This window comes from Schistocerca serialis, chromosome 1 (assembly GCF_023864345.2).
Source record: "Schistocerca serialis cubense isolate TAMUIC-IGC-003099 chromosome 1, iqSchSeri2.2, whole genome shotgun sequence".
Taxonomy (NCBI): Eukaryota; Metazoa; Arthropoda; class Insecta; order Orthoptera; family Acrididae; genus Schistocerca; species Schistocerca serialis.
Window position 1 is genome coordinate 363,378,528 of NC_064638.1, and position 21,619 is coordinate 363,400,146.

General features: G+C 37.3%; 1 protein-coding gene across 1 annotated transcript in view; it reads left to right on the forward strand.

Annotated features, from left to right (window-relative positions):
* Positions 1–240: 240 nt before the first annotated feature.
* LOC126470387 (CCR4-NOT transcription complex subunit 3) overlaps positions 241–21,619 on the forward strand; it is a 105,675-nt gene continuing 84,296 nt past the window's right edge. The window contains exons 1-9 of the mRNA XM_050098225.1: positions 241–638; positions 1,133–1,365; positions 2,942–3,097; positions 3,200–3,379; positions 3,457–3,576; positions 3,667–3,849; positions 3,969–4,089; positions 4,177–4,290; positions 13,848–14,416. Of these exons, the coding sequence (XP_049954182.1) occupies positions 614–638; positions 1,133–1,365; positions 2,942–3,097; positions 3,200–3,379; positions 3,457–3,576; positions 3,667–3,849; positions 3,969–4,089; positions 4,177–4,290; positions 13,848–14,416 (1,701 nt within the window). The 5' untranslated portion in view covers positions 241–613. The remainder of the gene's footprint in view (positions 639–1,132; positions 1,366–2,941; positions 3,098–3,199; positions 3,380–3,456; positions 3,577–3,666; positions 3,850–3,968; positions 4,090–4,176; positions 4,291–13,847; positions 14,417–21,619) is intronic.

A 21,619-nucleotide genomic window follows, 5' to 3' on the forward strand; every position in this document is an offset into this window, starting at 1 on the left:
AAACTCATCAGTACCATGTACCTAAAGCCACTATAATCAGAATACATTGTAGCTATGACGCAAAACAATGTATGTTAAAAAATATACACAAAACCATAACTTCAGAATTTCACAGTTATGGATTTTATTTTCGTCTGCTGGTTTTGCGCATTTCGATCAGCTGATTTTCGCGATACTCATTTGTTTATTTTTCAAAACGATGGAAAAAAATGTGGAGTCTGCGCAGTTTCGTGGCCGAGCGTATGTAGACACATTCAACCGGGGATGTGGTATCCCGAATGTATGACGCGATTTACGAAATTTTGAATGACATGTACCCAATGAAGAAGTCATTTCAGATCTTCTGAAGGTTTTGGAAACCCTCGGATAGTTTTCTCATACCAACCTTCTCATTTATGTCGATACTTAAAAATTATACTTGTTTTTCGAGCGGAAGGACATGAAATTGGGCTCTGCTCATCGACTGTAGGATAGTGCGGCGGCCATCTTGCAAATGAACAAAGCCTCAGCTGTATAGAATTTATTAAAATATTTGTTGTACATTTTCGCCTTGTGTTATTCACTTGTATATTTAGACTATGCACGAATTATTGTCCCAGATGTTTACTTAGCTATGGCTGCTACAAGAAAGCTTCAAGGTAAGGGATAAACCTCCTTTATTGCTAAATATATGACCTCTTCCCGACCTGTTTACAGTTTCTTAACGTATGTATAGCGTTGTTTTCACCAGAAAAACTCATTAGGTTGTCGTACCAGGCTCGCAAGACTCTTGTGACCGACAGCATCACATAATGTTTACAGGCGAATGTTTTACAGACGCCGGACTGTGGTTTGTTTTGATTGTTGTTTATGTGGGGTTCCCCGTGATGTTATTAATGTGTATGCTGTGAACAGGAGTTGGCGTCGTATTCTGTTGTGAAGTTTTAAGGAAATATATGTACTAAACGTGATACACGGTCAAACTGCGTGTTCCTGACAGGTTGTTTGTTTATTCGCATGAGGTTATTGGAAGTGTTTATCTGTCATAGAATGTCATTACAACTATTGCATGAGATTTCATTATAAGTAAATGTTTTGATACTGTGACATCAGCATGTGTACATACATTAAAGCTGAATAAAACATTTTTCAGGAGAAATTGATAGGTGTCTCAAAAAAGTGACAGAAGGAGTTGAAACCTTTGAAGACATTTGGCAGAAGGTTCACAATGCCACCAACAGCAATCAGAAGGAGAAGTATGAGGCAGATCTTAAGAAAGAGATTAAGAAGTTACAGCGGCTACGTGACCAGATTAAGAGTTGGATTGCCTCGGGAGAAATTAAGGATAAAAGCACACTTCTGGAGTTTCGCAAACTGATAGAAACGGTTAGTGAAATCTGAGTGTAGTGGAAATTATTTAGTTATTTCACTAGCGTGCATTCACATCAAAGAGCTCTCCCAAGTTATCCATTTGCGTGCATTCACATCAAAGAGCTCTCCCAAGTTATCCATGAGTGATGGCTTTCAGTGGCTGAAATAATTGCAGTGTTTTGACAGCTGCATTTGTAAATTAAGAGGAATCGAAATGCTGTTTGGTGAGTTCCAACATTTTATTTCAAATTTTATTGTGGTGCAAAATTAGAGATTTTGTGTTGACAGAATAGCTTTTGTGAATCCTACAGTAGATCCAGAAGGAATTGTTAAATAACTGTTCCTTATGTTCATATGTTAGTCAGTTGCATATAACTCTATTTCATACAATTTCGTTTTTCACCATCTATTCAATTACTTATAACAAATTTCGTAACTAAAGTAGCTTCCCAAGTATATTATGAAGCATATGTATGTTACTGATTCTATCTCTTGTTCATCACCTTTCTTAAGCACATCCTTATATTCTTCACATCTCTGTATTCTTAGCATAAATGCTGCTGTTTCACCATGTATGGTATTCCAGTTTCATCTTGCAAAACACAAGTTATTAACTTGCATTGAGCCTTTGCCATAATAAGTATATGTATGAAATCAAATAGTTTTTATAATCTTTGGCATTTTCATCATACGCGTGAAATATTATGCCATTTAAGCATGGCATTGATTACAGGAATACACCAAAACAGTTTTAAACAATTGGTTGAATTTATCACACTTTTCAAATTCATTGAAAAATAGACTTAAAATTTGAAGTAAAACAGTCTTTCTGTACTTATGATCAAATGTTATCGTTTACCTCACTAATACACACTTAAGAGGAAATGCCTTTACTTCACTTGCTGCAGTGACTTTCATTTATTTTCACTGTGGGCTACTTTATCGGACTGCTTATGATTGTCTCGCAGATCATAAATGTAACATCCAGTGAGCTTTGTGTTGTTTAAGGAGAATGTCATTAATGGGGCAGATTCTTTGTAGGCTAGTTGGAAGTTGTTCCTTTGCCTTATACTATTTCATCAGGAGATTTTTGTGTGTGTGAACAATATTTCGATTTGACAGCTCCTGATTCATAAATACGTTTGTTAGACAATTAGATTGAACAACATGGTGCAGCAGTAAGACACTGGCCTCGTATTCGGGAAGATTTAGATTTCCCCTAATTTATCTAAATCGCTCACAAGACGAATGCAAATCATGTGTATGCCAAATGCTGGAACGATTCCTTTGAAAGGGGGCTGGAGATTTTCACCATTGCCCATGATTCTTGCTTGTACTTCATTGGTAATGAGTTCATCATTGTCAGGACATTGACCCCTTATCTCCCTTCTTCTTGGTAGGTGATGCATTTGGAATTCCTCTTGTTACCTGTGTATTGCAGTCTTCTTTTCAAGGAAGAAATAAAGGCAATTTGCATGCATTTTTGAACATTCATTAAGTGGCCCTTGTCATTTGCAAGTTTATATGACAGTTTTATATTTTGTATGTCCATTTTGAGCTGAAATAACATTTTTATGTTTGGCTCTCACAGCAAATGGAAAGGTTCAAGGTTGTGGAACGAGAAACAAAGACCAAAGCGTATTCCAAAGAAGGTTTGGGAGCAGCACAGAAGTTGGATCCTGCACAAAAGGAACGGGATGAGACAGCTGCATGGTTAGCAACTTCAATTGCTGCTCTTAACCTTCAGGTAACATATCAGTTACACATTCCAGTTACAAATAAAGAATACTTGTGTTCCCATATGGAAATTCTGACTTAACATTCATTTGTATAACTTTTTTTTTTCTAGTTGGATCAGTATGAATGTGAAATCGAGTCTCTCTTAGCTGGCAAAAAAAAGAGGCTTGACAAGGATAAACAAGATAGGGTAGAAGAGTTGAAAAGCAAAGTAGAAAAGCACCGGTATCATATCCGGAAACTTGAGACGTTGTTACGAATGCTTGATAATATGTCTGTGGAGGTTAATCAGGTAAACAGACTATCTGTGACACGTGTAAGTTTATTATAATTAAATTGCCATTCACATTGTGTCTTGTATAATTTCAGATAAGGAGAATAAAGGATGACATAGAATATTACATTGAATCTTCCCAGGAGCCAGATTTTGAAGAAAATGAATATATTTATGATGACATTAGTGGTCTAGATGAAGTTGAACTGACTGGAGTATGTATTTAAGAAATTTGCATTTCTTCCTTACTTTTATTTTAAGTCATGTAAAGTGTTTCACATCTTTCAATTTGTTTGTTATAAAAGGCGGGACTGCCGTCTTCCGCGACGACTGATAGCAACAACAGCAATGACACTGGAGGCACTCCAACTTCCACCACATCAGGCAATTCACCAGCACCTTCTCCTCCTCTTAGTACATTGCACAATCATTCCAGTGATAGTTCTAATGAAGACAAGAAAAGGGTTAAGGATGAGGTTTCTGCAAAGGTATTGCAACAACATATATATGTATTTATTTGTTGTGTGTGTGTGTATGTGTTCTTTATGATTGTAAACTGTGGATATCTGTCAATTTGAGTTCCTGAGTCACTGATGAATTTTTACAGCCTCTGAAACCAACAGCAGTTAGAGCCAGCAACAATAATTCCTTAATTAGTTCCAGCAACTGTTCACAAGTTGCATTAAAACCAGTCCTAAACTCTAGTACACCTAGTAAACCTGTATCAGGTATGCACAGTGCAATTAATATCGTCAAGTAAGGGCAGAATATTGAAAGGCAAATCATATTTTTGTTACTTTCTTTTTGTGTTCCAGGTTCAACACCTAACAACAGTTCTCCAAGTTCTGGGTTGAGTAATCATGTTAGCAACTTTGCTGCAGTGGCTGCAGCAAATACCCAGTCATCCTCCAGTACCAGCAAGGTTTCATGTAAGTTTTGCAATTATTTATGGGAATTTACCACATCTCTAAATGACTGGCTGCATATTGACACACAGTTCTGCTATTGTTCCTATGTAGCACTCACTTTGCTTGAATCTTTGGTTAATAATAAGCTGCCCTTTTGAAAAGTTCTGTTTATCACATCTTCTTTTGTAGTGTATAAGAAAGCTATTAAAACTAGGAAACCTGACTTGTCAGTGGAAGTCGAGATCAGGGCCGGTGGAGGTGATGATGTTGCTTCTTTAGTGTTCAAAGTTTGATAACGTGTCAGTTTCATGTAGCCAATGGGACAGTACTTTCACATAATGGTGAAAGGTGAGAAAATTAATTTCTAGCACCAAATTAGAAACCATTCTCTTCTTCGCTGTTGTCTCAAAATATTTGACTATTTTTTTTTTTTTTTCAAATATGTCATGAATTGCAAGGTTGTGGTTAGTTTAGAGTGTGGCAGTTCACTGCATGTGAAAGCTTATAAAGTTGATTTTGGTGACAAACTAATCTGGGGATTAGCTCAAGGTCTAGGTTGAAACACAATAATTTTAATTAGTTTCTTGTAATATGGGCCACAGCTTCTATAAATTTTTTTAATGTCATCACCTTTTTTTCAGCATCAAGGAATCTTTGAAGGTACTACATAGGGTAGTAAAAGGCAGATTAATTGGTGCTTTAGAAGAAATTGAAATGTATAGTACCTGCAGAGAACAACTGCAGTATACACTTGATGAACAAGTAAATCTCACAAATTAAAATTTTCTTGGTTGTTTTAGACATTTACTCTACATATTGTAAGTGCACACTCTTAGATGTGTGGTGTGTACAGTCTCCTCAGAATCACAGTACATACGATGGAACATTGACTAGTATCACTAATTAGTTGTTCTTTGATGTGCATATTATGTTATTATCTCTGCCTAATGTAAACCTACATTTCAAAATTCGTAATTACAGTATACAGATGTCAACAAACTACAAAATTGGTTGTGCATGCTGTTAATCCCACTTTAAATCATCCTCATTATGTTGTCTTATGTTGAGTAGAAGCTTTAAAATGGCTTAATGCCCAAGTTTCTGCTAAAGTTGCAATTGTAAAATAAAATTCTAAAAGGTGGAAGCAAGATGATGACATTTTAAAAAAAATAAATGATAGGTTTACTCAGAGAAATTAAATTAATAATCTTTGTTGCCACCTATGTCTGTTTATCCCAAATATTTCATAAATTACAAGGTTGTGGTTAGGTTGGGAGCTAATAGTACAGTTTACATTAAGTGAATAATCTTTGTTGTCAAAATATTTGCCTGTTTCTTCTAAATGTGTTACGGTTTCGGAGGTTGCGATATGTTGATGTGAGTATGTGACAGGAGTCCTCCAAAACGACACATCACCTGTTCGCCGATCTCTAATTGGCTGTGGAGACCCAGAAGCAAATACATCCCGTATTTCCTTCCCATCATACATCATGGTGAGCACTGACACCATTGTTGCACAATATGCTTGGCCCTGATCTAGACATGTATCGAAATGGCCTTCAGAAAGCCATTTTGAAGTTCAGTCTGAATCTTCGTATAGAGTTCGACATAGTCCATCTCCTTCAAACATTTTTAGTTTTTCTCTTATTATTTCTGAATGTTCATGCCTTTTCCTGTCCCTGAATCCAAGTGTCTTCTTTGTAGCTGCATATACATCGCTTACATCTCGTAAAAGCAAGGCAGTGAGCAAATTGAGAGTCAATTTGAATATAAAAGTATTTAGGTAGGATTGATCTGTTGGAGGTGGTATGCTTGCGTGCAGTTCAACCAGCCAGTTCTTTCTGAAACACAATATATTCACTCTTTTGCATTAGCACAAAGCAGAGGGGGAAAAAGTGAAGTGGCAATGAAAGTTTTCCGTTCAGGATCAGTTATCTACCATTTGCCTGTATAATTTATTTATCCCCCCCCCAAGGCTTCTTAACAATCGCACAGATGCATATTACAAATTAATTGAATGCTGTGCTAGAACTTTAAAGTGAATTTCACACTGGGCAAAGTGCAAGTTAAAGTATTGTTATCTGTACAGAAAATAAAAAAAAACTGATATTTGACTGCAGTAGCCTGTGTGCGTTACGACCAGATACACTGCTTTACCCTTGGTGATTGTCAGTTGTCATTAATTAGATTGGTGAACTGGTCCATTGCAGTTCCCATATAGAATGTAATACAGTGTAATGACAAAGTCATTGTTGCTATTAGAAGCTACTTACCTCTGGAGCCATTAGAGGTGCGTTCCATATGGAAACAGTGTTTGGCTCCAGGAACTGAGTCAAAAAACTGCATCATTCACATTGATTGTTACCCATTGCCACCAGGAGGGGTGCCGGGATGGTTAAAAAATAACAGATTAGGTGAACAGATGAGTAATATGATGGGGGCTCGGGGGGGGGGGGGGGCAGCAGTGGCTAGATTCCTTTCCTGCGAGTCCAGAGGTAGTGGGACAAGTTCCTTTATTGAGTTCTACACCACACTGTTTTAAATCAGTTTACCAAGAGTCATTCACATTGAAGCGTCGGTTAAGTCTGAGTGCCTGTTTTTATAAATTTCTACATTTATGTGAAGCAAAAGTTATAAAAATTGACATTAATCAGTTTGTTGCTTCTGTATCAATGATGACTGGTCACTTGATTCAAAACATCATGTAGCCAAGGCATCTCATAAGATAACCTGTCAATAATGTGCCTTTGCTTGCTGGAAGGCAGTTCCCTGTGATTACTTTTGTGTGTATTGTCTCAGTTTTGGAAGTGTGGGAATGATCTCGAGCAAATTATTCCTTATTTCGAGCACACCATAAAGTCGGTCCTTTCTGTCACAGATATTATATTTATCTGCTAAACCAAACCTGTTTGTTGATCTGCAGTTTGTGACCTGGCTCGCACTCATGACACAGCTGGGAGCAGCTGGTGCAAACTAATAGTGGGGAAAGGAGGGGAGGGCAAATCAGAACAAGACATCTCAGCAAAAGAAACAATTGTCAAGGAGTCAGATTCTACAGCCAATAGTGTCACATTATATGGAGATGTATTGCTGCAAGGTGGCTCATTAATGCATGTTGTGGCAATTTCTAAGACAGTTGTATTAATAAGAAATGACAATGAAATTAAATTTGCATCTCTCTTAATATTTTGATGAAATGGAGAACAAGGGGCAGCTAAGTACAAAACATGATATTCCGTATGATTGATGCGCCACATGATGAGTACCGTTTTACGATGAAATTTACATTAATGTAAACTTTTATTTTGTGACAATTTTATGCGAACATTATACATAAAAACACAGGATGTCAATGGATATTACTTATTTTGATTAAGTAAAAAGCATCAGTGTCTGGTATCACTTTTTGAGCACTGCTATTTTGAGGACAAGCTTTTAAGTTGAATTCTACCAGTAGCCTCTGTGAGAATATTGTGTTCTCATTATTGCAGAAAAGCTTTCACATGTGTGTAGATCTGAACACTGACATAATCAGAGCTGCAGACATGTAAAATAAAGGGCATTTATGTTCAGGAAACTTCTTGTACAACTTTGCGAGACCAAATTCATTACGGAACTTACACACTACAGATCTATAAGTTCTAATTGTAGCTCTGTTTCCATTTTGTCAACTTCAGTTGAAAAAGTGAAAAAGACATTTAACTTTTCAAAATCCTGGGGTGAGTCTCAGATTTGTGGAGATGATCAGTGAATTTCTTTTGATACTGTTGAAAATTGGCGCTCTCCTTGGAGCAGTGGCATTGTTCATAAAATACAGTGTTTCATCTCAAAGCCCTGACGGCCGTCGTACGTCTGTGAAACTAACAAGTTTTTACCCTACAATGCTAAATTCAAAACATACATATGGTGCACAGTTACGCTAAGGAAGATCAAATCTGCTCTTCACCATTAATTTTTCAATTTTACAACAGGCTTACCACTCCATAAATATGTATATATCACTCTGTAGTTGGAAAAAAAAATCTGTCAAGGACTTGACCTCGACTCGGCCGGTATGTTTCATTGTGATATTGCACATTTCCATAACTGTTTTCCAGTTTTTCCAAAAAGGCTCTGAATTTGTGTTGTTTGAGAGCAAAACTATGGATGAAATTTTGTTGTGCAAATCATCATGCTCATCACTTTCTCATATTAACTGTCTTACACAATAATACTCTTGATGGAGACTGCAGTGTATTGCAGAAATGTCATGTGGAATGAGTAACAGCTTTAGCATCTCTCTTAAAAGGGCCACGAAACCAATGTTTCAGCCAACCACAAGGATGCTGTGCTTTTGGAGAAGCAAAATCCTTGTGTTGCTGACCCATATTGTCAACACTACCTTGTGATAATATCTGCCCCTGTTATAGTGTCTTTCCTGCAGTCAAGTCCAGTAACTATTCTGTGATAGTGAGGATATTATGTACTCAACAAATGCAAATTTCTAACTGAGCAGTATCTGAAACATCTGTACATTCATTTGAGTACTGAAGAAAATGCAATAAAATCTTTTGCAAGAACCATTACCTTACATTATTTGCTATTCCTTTAATTATACATCAAATCAGTGAATGAGAGACTAAGCGCCCGAAACTCCTAAAGTCTCTCGAGGAGATGCTCAGCTTCAGATACTAAAGATGTCTTTATAAACTTGCCTTCAGTGAAACTACACAATTCTTTGACAAAAGTAATATGGTAACTTGAATGAACTACAGATGCAATTTTTGAGTGTTTTTTCCTGAAAACAAATGTATATTTTCATCATGCAAATGTTGGGGAAAATTCAGACATGTTCTCGTTGATGAATATTTACTTCAGTCACATTGCTTAACAGTACTTTCTTCAATTTTTGCACGTGCGCTTCTCTCTCTTTGCCGTCCAGATGTCCATAATCTTTTGTATGGAAGATATCATAATGTCATTGTAAATTGATTTTTTTCATTGTGTTCAGAGGTTTGAAGCACACTTAGCATTTCAAGACACTGTTGTATATCATAAACATATGTAAAACTGACATGTTGTACATTGATGTTGGTGTGTCTGATCTTCTCTTTGAATTTCCTAACTTGATCATGTTACTTTGCTCCAACTTAAAAGGAGCTACCCTCCACTTTAAGAATTGCATCATAAGTATATACGCTCACCTCTAATGCTACAACAGACATAACTATTGTTATTTGTGTGAAGACAGCCCATTGCCTGTATTCCTCCTGTGCTAAACCTCATTTTAATGAAAGTGCTCACTGTCTAAGTGGTGAGCAAGTGTGGTTGCTCTTGCTCACATAATCATCTCCTCAATAGGCCTGTAAAACTGTGATGGCAATGTGTAATGCAGGATGCTGTTTGTGGCTGGTTGACGATGGTGCTGCAAATATGATGATGGTGGAGGACCAGCTAAAGATGATACTGTCAGTAAAAACCTTTTTTAGATCTTCAGCATATATGAAAAGGGATTACTTTTTACGTTGCAACACTCACTGGTATAAAAGTTGCAGGTATGGACGGGGTGAGAGTTGATATTGTTACCAGTTTTAATGTGGAAACTTGATCTTTATGGAAATATTGGAAATATGAGAGATATGTTTATCAGCCATGGGAAAGCTGCTGCTTTTTTTTTTTTTTTTTTTTTTTTTTTTTTTTTTTTTTTTTTTTTTTGTCAAGGTATAACATACAGAAATGGATTTGGGAGAAGGTAGTAAGTCTCTCAAGGGATGAAGAGAGAGAGTCTGAGTCTGTACCAAGAGTCTAGATCTAGTTATTGATCATTGAATCTCCAGCAGGAATTTAGTTGGTTAACAATAATTCTTGTTAGCCCTCAAACAAGAGCACATATGTAGATATTGCACAAGAGTCTGGCTGTGCTGTTGAGTTTTTTTTATACACATGATGTGCAAAGAAAAACTAATAATTAGTAGATAAGTAGTCTTGTTTATATGAAGAGTTTGGGTTTGAAACTAAAAGGTTGTGTTCAGTTGCAGCAAAGATACAAATACCTTTGTGTCTGACAGGGGAGCTGCACAGTGGTGAACAGGTGATGAGATGGGCACTGTGGATTTTGCTTGGGAGGGTGTGATTGGTGCCTTTAATATGAGATGGTAGGCAGCAGCAAATGGCTGAAGATTCTAGTCCACAAAGGCTGAAGTCCCTTGAGCGAGAGTGAACTGACTGATCGCAATTAGCTGTACTGGATTTTTCAATTTTAGGAAACTTGTGAAAGTTGGGGTGTCATGAATAGTGGGATTGAAGTGATTCGCAATTGTGGGTTAAAGGTTTTAGTAGTGGTTGGTGAGATTTGGGAATTGTTTTGAGATAATTGATGTCTTTTATTGTGTGAGATCACTGTTGTAAGATTTGATGGCGGAGGTATCTGACATACGGCAAAGGCGTTCTACTACACTTAAGTGCCCCAGCTTCATTTATCCAGTAATAAATACTGAAAAAGGTAGGGATAGCAAATCACTATATAGTTGTCATCACGCACATAAATAGCACTGAGATCTTTATTAGCTTTCAGGCGAATCATCCATCAGAACCAACAGAACACAGGCCAGGTGCACACACCTGGAGGACTTCATTGTCCTACCCAACTACATTGTTCTGACACTACAGCTTGACCCTGTCCTGTAATGAACGGCCATGAGTGCTGCACCAGAACCCCCAACAAATTTTAAATTTCTTCAACTGTTTATATTATGGCCACTCAAAAAGCTTTTCTCGCTTTGCAGTACTTACCATTATTCATTTCTGTGAAATATGCACAGTTCAGACAATGGAAAATCCAGGATGGAATGTAACAACATTATTTGAAAAGAAACGTTGCTACGCACCATATAGCAGAGATGCTGAGACCAGCATCTCCGCTCTGTGGTGAGTAGCAACTTTCCTTTTCGTAAATATGCACAGTTAATTGATAGCTGCTGCTTCAAAGTATTACCAAATCTGCTATAAGAATTGCATCTACCAGTAACCATAGAAATTTACATGACGGATCAGCCCTCCTTTGTAGAGGTTTAGAGGGCCAAGAAATTACTACTGAAAGAACATGCTGTAATTAACCGTTACAAACTTGTAATGTGTCCACACTACTGCACTCCAATTTAGTGCCTTTAGCAACACCTATGAATTGAATACCAACTAGAACATTTATAACAGAAATGTTATGTTATCAAGTAAAGTGTGAATCAGTATTGCGACAAACTTAATGTGGAAACAGCTATTTAAACAGTTGATTAATTAACTTTTTTGGGATTCTGCAACTGAGTTAGGTATCAGTGAGACTGAATTAGTGACTGTAGAATACTACAGAGCTAGCTAACTGAAATCAATAGTAAAACATAAGATTTTAAGTGTACTTAATGCCAGTACATGATAACTATTTACTCTAGAGTTGCTCTAGAGTAAACTTTTAGATGCATTTCAATTGACATTGGATTTCAACATCTGTTATGTAGCAGAAAAGCTATCATAAAATCAACGGCATAAAATCATCCTGGATTCAGGCTCTGACAGATTTCAAACAAAAATTTGAGGGGCAGTAGTGGCAATTAAAGGTGATAATTCTGGAAAATATTGCTCTGTAGGCTTGTAAATAAATACACAGAAAACAGCTGAAAGCTCTCAAAAATTGTGTGGTGCAATTAAATTTTACAGTTGAACAGGTGAGAAACATCTTTATTCACTTATCCACATTTTGAGATCTGTGTTTCTCTGTTGTAGTTCAGTCGTACTTAATAATTGAGGACTGCAGCTGTAAAAGCTTTACAAATAGGAAAAAATACCATTTACGGACAACAAGCAAGAATAATCTTCAGGGGATACGTTATACTAGTTCATGTTACCCCAGAATTTAACACCGAAACTACGAGTGTACTGAAAAGTAATGCCTCTTAATTTCTTATGTGAAAATTCTTAGAGCTTTTTAAGCAAAACAAATTTTATTAACATTCTATGTCTTTATTCTTCATGTCTGTATGTTTATTTCTCAACATTGTCAACTTGGCAACAAACACATTTTTCCCAGTGAGAAACTGGCATGTTGACACTAGCACAAAGAATGTTTCGTTGATGGAGCCATAATTTCAGCTCTGCTTGCACTGCTTCAAATATATCAAAGTGAATCTTCCAAAGGTGTTCTTTAAGTTCTGGAAACCTTAGCTCTGTCATATACTTTGAGGTTAGCATGTTTTTTCCTTCATTATGAGCACAGACAACCCAGTGTTGCACATTACTGACACTGATACGATTATCACTGTACACAACTTTCATTCGTCTATGGATTTCAGTTGGAGACACGTTTTCTGAGATTAGAACCTCGATTGCAGCACACTTTTCTCATGCGCAGACATAATTAGTTACGTGAAAGATGACCAAGTTATATGCGTGACAAGTAATACCTCAACTGCTATTGAGGACAGAGTAAAAAAATTTGGAAGCGTTAATTTCAGTGCACCTTCATGCCAATTGTATATCCAGCATGATATCACGGTTTTCGTTGTCTTCCTTGTTGACATTAAACACTAGTTCAGTTAGAGGAATACCATTTTAAGTACATTTGGTTCAGAATTAAAAAAAGTTACTGACAGCGTGTTGTTTACAGCTACCTTTCCAACAGCCAATCAGTGAGTAAGCTTCGGTGCCTTCTATTCTTTTCACTGTTATCATTCTCTCTTCTACGTCGGGTACCTGTTGCCTAGCCAGTTGCACATTGTGCTTGCAACTGGTAACATAACAGTTGTGATTCATTTGCATTGTTTCTCTATGCAGATATTTATTTCATTGGAGAGAATCTCCTAAACTAGTTCCAAAAATGCACAGAACAGTGCTGCCTATTACCATCCTGCTAAGCATTGTACAGCACATTAACTGACAGTGTTTGAATGTATCCGCAACAGAAGCACCCAGCTGTTGTTGCCACAATCAGATTGTGCTCCCTCCTCCCATGGTTGACTGGCAATCACTTTGTAGCTTTCCTAATAATGCGCACTACGGAAATGCTGCTGGTAGACCTTTACCATGTTGTATGCCATTCACATACTTCAAAGTGTGTAATGTTCTGACTGTACAGTATGACTTTCTTTGGGCGAGGCATGTATAAACTAATTCTAAAAAGCATTGTTAGTAGTAATCTAGTCACCATATTTGCCGAGTTTCTTCGCGTATTTACATCAGTAAGTAGAATGAACACAGGTCACTATTTCTGCAAAAGTTGTCAGGTTTTTAGTTGATGATATGTCAAGTTCATGATATTTGCATAATATGACACACCTGTACCATGAATTGCCAGTGTAAAATGATAGCACATAAAGAAAGGAAAAGGTATACTGCTTTATCTCAGAGAAGTTTCATTTATTATTTAAAGCTACAAAATAAAATGTTGTTTTGCAGGAGAAACTACTGGCTATGTGCATATGGCATCCTGAATTATAGTTAGTTTTTTGTTACATTGACCCATTATTATCCTTATATGGACACATTCTGAATTTGGCCTCATTTGCCTCTTTGGTATCTTCTGACAAATTCTATTTTTTCTCCACTTATAGCGCATAATTCCGAAAATGGCAGTGTCAGCCAGTCTTCACTGGGCAGCTCTCCTCCAGCACATCACCACCACCATCACCACCACCATCATCACAACCACACAGCAGGCGCGGCAAGCAGCAGTGGAGCTGTTGGGAGTCAGGCATCCCAGTCTGTCCCGCCGCCTACACTGCAGCAACAGCAGCAACCGTCCTCATCCTCGACAACTGTCACGAGTGGCAAGCAGTCACAGCAGCAACTGCCACAGCAACAGCAGCAGCAACCGCAGCAACAGCAACAACAGCCACCACAACAACAGCAACAACCACAGTCACAACAGCAGCAGCAACAGCAACAACAGCAGCAAGCTGTACAGCAGCAGCAGCAACAACAGCAAAGCCTTGTTAACTCTCTGGACCAGCACCAGCACAATGTCAGCAGTTGTAGCAGTAACGTCAATAACAATAACTCATCATCCCCACCATCATCGGTGAGCAGTGCTCCATCTCCGCTGCCAGCTCCAGGAACCTCGACTCCCTCCCCAGCACCATCGCATCAGGTGCCGACGCTCAATGGACCCATTTCTGCAAAGGTACGTTCACTGGATAAGCTATCTCTTGTCACTGTTTGGCAACTTTTCTTAATGCTCAGGTCTGTGGAATACAGGTAATCACTTCACCCTTCACCGGCACATGAGAAATTTTAAGTATATTAGTATATTCCAGATTTTCTGCAGGGTACTGTCACTGTTGTGTATATAGTGGTGACTTGAAAAGATAAGTTAGAGACACTGTTAAGTCCATATTTATAGAAGATGGTTGCGGGGCCTTGGCTATTTAATATAAAATGTCAAATGAAAACACATTCAGCCATCTAAATTGCCAGTTTTATTTTATGTGTGCAACAAGTTTCAGCATTACGCTACACCATCTTCGGGCCCCCTGACTGATGTGTAGGAAGAATCCTACCTCTTGTGCAGTCGAAGTAAGGGCCAGCGTTCAGTCACTGGTGTCCATAAATTTCTTTGTAGCATAACAATCCCTGTGATTGAAGAGATTGCTGTGCTTAGAAGAAATTTGCGGATACCAGTTACTGAATGCTGGCCCCTATTTCGACTGGACAAGGGGTGGGATTCCTCCTACGTGTCAGTCACGGAATCTGAAGATGTTATAATGTAATGCTGAAACTTGTTTTACAAATAAAATAAACCTGGAAATTTAGACATTTTATAAATTGGAGAATCCTTTAAAAGACATCAGTCATTTCTCACATACAACCATTAGATCAACTTCGAAATGAATTGTTGAATAACAGTGGTCAGTAGACTTCATTTAAACCTTCAATCTTGTTTTCTATGGCAATTGTTTTTTCTAGTCTTCTTTAGATCCCGAAACAAAACTTACATCTGCCATCATCTCTCGCATACTTCCTGATTCTGCAGATTCTTTGTTACTATAGGTTACTTGAAATTACGTATTGATTGATGTCGGCAAGTACAGTGTTGCGACAATCACGTGTCTTAATGGCTGTAGACAACAATATCAAAATGTAAGGAAATACTATTTAAATTAAAAGAAACATATGTTGTACACATACATACATTCATGAACATTGCCCTGAAATGGACACACACTACTCAACTCTGAATCACTTGGACTTGAAAAATTAGCTGAGCTGCTGGAATCAATTGTAGTTCTATTATTCTGTCTTCAAGGAAACATTTGTAATTCTGTACTTTGTCAACTGTTTCCTTTGAGTGCATTACAGAAGGCCTCCATTCCATTTCAGTAACATTATTTTTTCAGCTTTGCTGATATAAAGGATCAATCAATCAATCAATTGGACAGTGAGGTGCCTGCCATAGTTCTCAGTTCCACATTGTGACATCATCCTGGTCAGACAAAAGGCAGGCACCGGTGATAGACTGCTCTTTTCTGTGGCGGGTAGTTGGCGTATTGCTTGCATGAACTTATAGCCAATAATTCTATATCATAGTTATTCCTACGCAGAAATTAGGCTTAAACATAGTAAGAATACAATACCATTCTGGAGGATCTTTTAATAAAATTCTTGGATGTCTAATTATTTATCCTTTCTATCTTTTAACTAGATGCTTAATGATGCACTGCTGAGTTAGTAAAGATTTTTGTCCAGTGAACTTGCGTAATGTTTTGGATTGTTCATGAGACATGTGAAAGTAACTGGAGAAATGTCTTCACAAGAATACAGGTCCTTGCAAAACTGCTGGAAATTGCCATAGTTTCTTTATTTACTATAAATATAATATAACCACTTTGTTTCCGTGAAGATAGTGCAAATGAAAGCAACAGTTCATCATCTGTTACTCATGTTTCTTGCACAGCAGCTGACTCAGTCACGACAAGCACCATTTGGTAACTGGAACACTGCACTCTACCCACACTGTCTTTGACCCTGCTGGCCGTAATGGGCAAAAGCACATTCTGCTTGCATGAAAAGCTCACACACTATTTTGCTGAGCTTTAAACTTTTTGTTTCACTTGCAACATATCCTTTCTTTTGTCCCAAAGAGTACAGTTTTATTAAAGATCAACTAATAAGGAGACAGTTAGGCCTATATGACATAATGTATGTATTTATAAGCGGCATCACCAGAATTGTGCTTAAGGAATTGTGACTTTGAAGTGACAAAGAGTTTACTTAGTACCTCTACTCTTTTCAGTATATTGTCAGCAGTTAGTTGGTGTTGTTATAACTGAACAGCATATCCTCAGAAGAGATGAAACGTCATTAGGAATTGTGTAAATGTACATACACTTCACTGGTGTGTGCTTCTGATGCGAAGTGCTTGGGTTTCTATCCAGATGACAATGTTGAGATACCACATTATTTTTTCTGGTTAGTGAGCATTACAAATCAAAATATCTTCTCGTAAAGATGATGAATACATCATTTGTCAAAATTTCTTCTGGTGAAGATGATATGTTTGACATTCATCAACACATCATAATATCTTAACACTGCCACCTGACTGGGAAGTTGAGGGCTTTTCATCAGCGTCAAGAAATTCCTAAACTTGGTAGCAAAGAATTTATAAACTGATCTAAAAATTGTCAAGATTGACAGCTGGGAATAAAGTCATGAGACGTATCAAGGTGCAAAAGAATAATTCTACCACCTGTGCTACTGGGGAGTACCATACTCTGTCGTCAGTCCAACTTTTCTTCACATGTTGTCGTACTTTTACAAATGTATTGTTAATTCAGACTGTATCCTTATAATTAATGTTTCATGCTTCATTTAAGACTTTGCCTTGAGTGCAGTTAAAAGAACAACTCACTGTATTGATATTGTCTGGCCTTAAATACTTTGGTACTCTAAATAGAGAAACAACCACAACAGTTCTGTACTGACTCAGAAAGTTCAGAATTTTACAATGTCATGTGGGCTTACCTGAAGTGAGTGCTCTCTTTGATGATTATTGAGCATAGTCTCTTGTGAGGAGGAATGCATATAAGCTTCTGAATAAATTTCTCTTATTAAGTAGCTTATCTAATAGCCAGGATTTTATTATTATTATTATTATTATTATTATTATTATTATTTCCACCCTCCTACCTACCTGAGCTTTTTACACACTTCAATTGTAAACACTGATTGCATGGCTAACTTGAGGGGTCCCACATGTTCTCTTTCTCTCTCAAAGTATTTGCACTCATTGCAGAATTGGTGCAACAGTTCCTGAAGGCCAATTCCTTGTCCAGCTTTCTTCCTTGTTATGTCTTGATGCAAAATCCTTACTCTTCCTCTTCTACAATTTTGTGTTACATCAGATGTAGTAGACACACTACAAGCAACCTTAAAAATAAGGTACTGTATGAAAAGCAAACCAAATGATTAGCAGACAGTACCGGTGTGTACACCACACTAGAAAGCAGTGAAAGTAAACTGATACTTTGCTGTGAGGCATTAACAGTGGTGAACTGTTCGTGATGGTGATGAGATTATTGACTGGAGAAAATCAGTTGCATGATGTGAAGCATTACAGGCCAACTAATTTTAATCTTGGTAAAAAAAAAAATGGTAATAATAATGATGAGCTAAAATGTGAAAGAGAACTTGATATGCTGTATAATTCTGCCGTGAGAGTTGATTTTTCAAATTTTTATTTGTCGTATAGACGTAGTCATCAATTGATTATATAGATAGATCTGTGAAAATAGCAAGTTCATATGAACTGACATAGCGCAGTTCTTAGTAGATCGCAGCTGAAATTTGAGTGAGGCTGTGGTGCATTTCATTGTGCCGCCACCCCCACCTATAAGTACTTTTCACAGTGGTGTAACTGACAATAATCAGAAAAATGTGCATCTTTTACTTTAGTGAATCATCACATTCCTGCAGAATAAAAATAGTCCATGAGAGGCAGTATAAAAGTCGACCTGTACTTATCTTTTAATGGCTTCAGTGGTCCTGGGGCTAAAATACATTTATCGAAACTTTGGAATATGGGATCTGTGTTTTACTTTGTAACTAACTGAATGCTAATTATTTGCTATTGCTGATTTATTTCACCATTTTCTAGATTGCAAACATATTTTTGTCACAATTTTTATCACATAGTAATTTTTGCATTTGCATAGCTCTTCATGTCTGTAACAGTCACAACCGACAATGTACGTATGCCATAACTTCACAAGACAGACACGATATGTGAGTTAATCAAGCAGTGCGATAACCACAACCACCTTTCTACACAGACTGCTTCACGTGGCATCAACAAATGACCAAAAATCGTAATACACCACAAATAATTTTCAAAGAATCGATATTGATTTATACTGTGACAATAATTTTGTACATTAAAAAAAGTAGAGATTCATGCATTATTCTAAAATATAATTTGCATGAAATAATAATTTTTCACCAACTTCGTTGAAATTAAATGTAAAATATCTGGATGACTAGTTTTTTTCTGAGTATATTGTTTATTTAAAAAAGCAAATGTTTTGTAAGAATCCATTAGTGTAAAGAAATGGGAATAATTGATAACTACAGTAAAAAATAAATAAAGGCTCTCCGGCAAACGCTGACAACTGCTCTGCTCAATTATCAACGAAAAGTTATATCGGGTGATTCATTAAGAGTGAGACTAGCATCAGTAGAATCAATTTGGAAAAGAGAGAAGTACCCTTGGGTTATTAAACTTCCCAAAAAAGTTGCTTCTTCATTCAAGCAATTCCTCAGTTGACTTCACTAGGGTTCACAGATTTGTTCCAGGTACAACCATAAAAAATTGCAACCGCTGACTACCAAAACAGAAACTTACTTTGGATAGAAATAACGCTTCACTAATTAAAGCTTCAGACAGCACAGTAAATACCAACAAACAGAAAACTACAGAAGCATTCAAAGATTTCTTAAAATCTATTGTGTAGTAGAACATAGAAAAGGGGTCATAATAAAATTAATGCCATGTGATGTATATTAAACCATTTGAGATGTGAAGAAAGAAAAGGTCTCAGGATGTGGCACTGTTTCTGTAGAAATGATTAAAGCCAGAAGTAAATTGATATAAAACAAACTTATAAAAACTGTTACAGAATATCTGCAGAGAAAGATAATTTACTTTAACTGTAGCAATGCTGTAATTATTATACTTAACAAGAGAGGGTACAGATGATGCAAGAAAACATAGGGCTATCAGCCTCTGATCTGTAATTTTCTAAATGTTCACTAAAATTAGCCCAACTGCATAGAAAAGAATGTTAGATTTTAATGAATCTAAGGCATGAGCTACCGAGCGGGGTGGCGCAGTGGTTAGACACTGGACTCGCATTCGGGAGGACGACGGTTCAATCCCGCGTCCGGCCATCCTGATTTAGGTTTTCCGTGATTTCCCTAAATCACTCCAGGCAAATGCCGGGATGGTTCCTCTGAAAGGGCACGGCCGACTTCCTTCCCAATCCTTCCCTAATCCGATGAGACCGATGACCACGCTGTCTGGTCTCCTTCCCCAAACCAACCAAACAACTAAGGCATGAGCTGGATTTAGAAACAGATGATGGATAATTTGCAAGTCGTGAACAAAATAATAGAATGGAAAAGTGAAAAGCCCAGGACGGAATGACAACAATATTATGGTAATAATACAGTGCTACCCACAATATACATGAAATGTTGTGAAATGTTGACTCGCAGGTTGGCACAATGAAAAGCTTGCTGCACATTAAAGCTTTCAGCCAAAAGGCTTTCATCCAAACTAGAAAACATACCCACATTCACGCAATCACAACTCTCTCTCTCTCTCTCTCTCTCTCTCTCTCTCTCTCTCTCTCTCTCTCTCTCTCTCTCTCTCTCTCTCACACACACACACACACACACACACACACACACACACGCGCGCGACCACTATGGCCAGAGACAGTGGTCTCACATGTCTATGTATGTTTAATATTTCAGAAGGAGGCTTTTTGACCGAAAGTTTAAATATATAGCTATCTTTTCATTGTGCTTGCCTAATACTGAAATTGTAACAAGGACCATAGAGTATGAAGTGCCTTTTTTCTGGGAATTATAGATTTTGAAAAAGCTTTTGACTTAATTTCAACTAAATATGTGACAACAACCCGTGAAAAACAAGCTATCCATTCTTCATTGAAAAAGGAGAACAAGTTACTGTTAATGGTACAACACTTTGTTGATGTTGTGTTGTGTTTCTCTAGTCCCGATAATCTTAACAACTAATGAAAGAATGTGGCAGAACCAATTTGGTGGTAGGTGTTAATATCAATTATCTTTAGATGAAAATAATGTCTAATCAATGCATTGAAAATAAAACTGTGCAAGTAAACAGTGATGTCGCGTAACAAGTCAATGAGTTTTGTTGTATATATGGCAGTTGAAGATAATGACTGGATGGAACAGCAAAATAAATAAATAGACTGTAAAACATTACCTAAGGTGCTTTCAATAAACTAAACAGAGTTTTTTAAACCAAGCTTCATGCAGGTCTGGAATAGAAAGTTTACCGTCATTTGACTTGAAGCAGTAATATGTGGCCTTTAATAGACAACCTGAGAGGTTTTTCAGTGGGCAGTGAAAAGATGGATGTTAATAATTGGTAATAATGACAAGTAAATAAGCAAATGGAAGAGACTGCAGTGGAGGACATATCTGTTGTTGTTGTTGTTGTTGTTGTTGTTGCTGTTGCTGTCTTCAGTCCTGAGACTGGTTTGATGCAGCTCTCCATGCTACTCTATCCTATGCGAACTTCATCATCTCCCAGTACTTACTGCAACCTACATCCTTCTGAATCTGCTTAGTGTATTCATCTCTTGGTCTCCCTCTACAATTTTTACCCTCCACGCTGCCCTCCAATGCTAAATTTGTGATCCCTTGATGCCTCAGAACATTTCCTACCAACCGGTCCCTTCTTCTTGTCAAGTTGTGCCACAAACACCTCTTCTCCCCAATTCTATTCAATACCTCCTCGTTAGTTATGTGATCTACCCATCTAATCTTCAACATTCTTCTATAGCACCACATTTCGAAAGCTTCTATTCTCTTCTTGTCCAACTTATTTATCGTCCATGTTTTACTTCCATACATGGCTACACTCCATACAAATACATTCAGACACGACTTCCTGACACTTAAATCTATACTCGATGTTAGCAAATTTATCTTCTTCAGAAACCCGCTTTCCTTGCCATTGCCAGTCTATATTTTATATCCTCTCTACTTCGACCACCATCAGTTATTTTACTTCCCAAATAGTAAAACTCCTATACTACTTTAAGTGTCTTATTTCCTA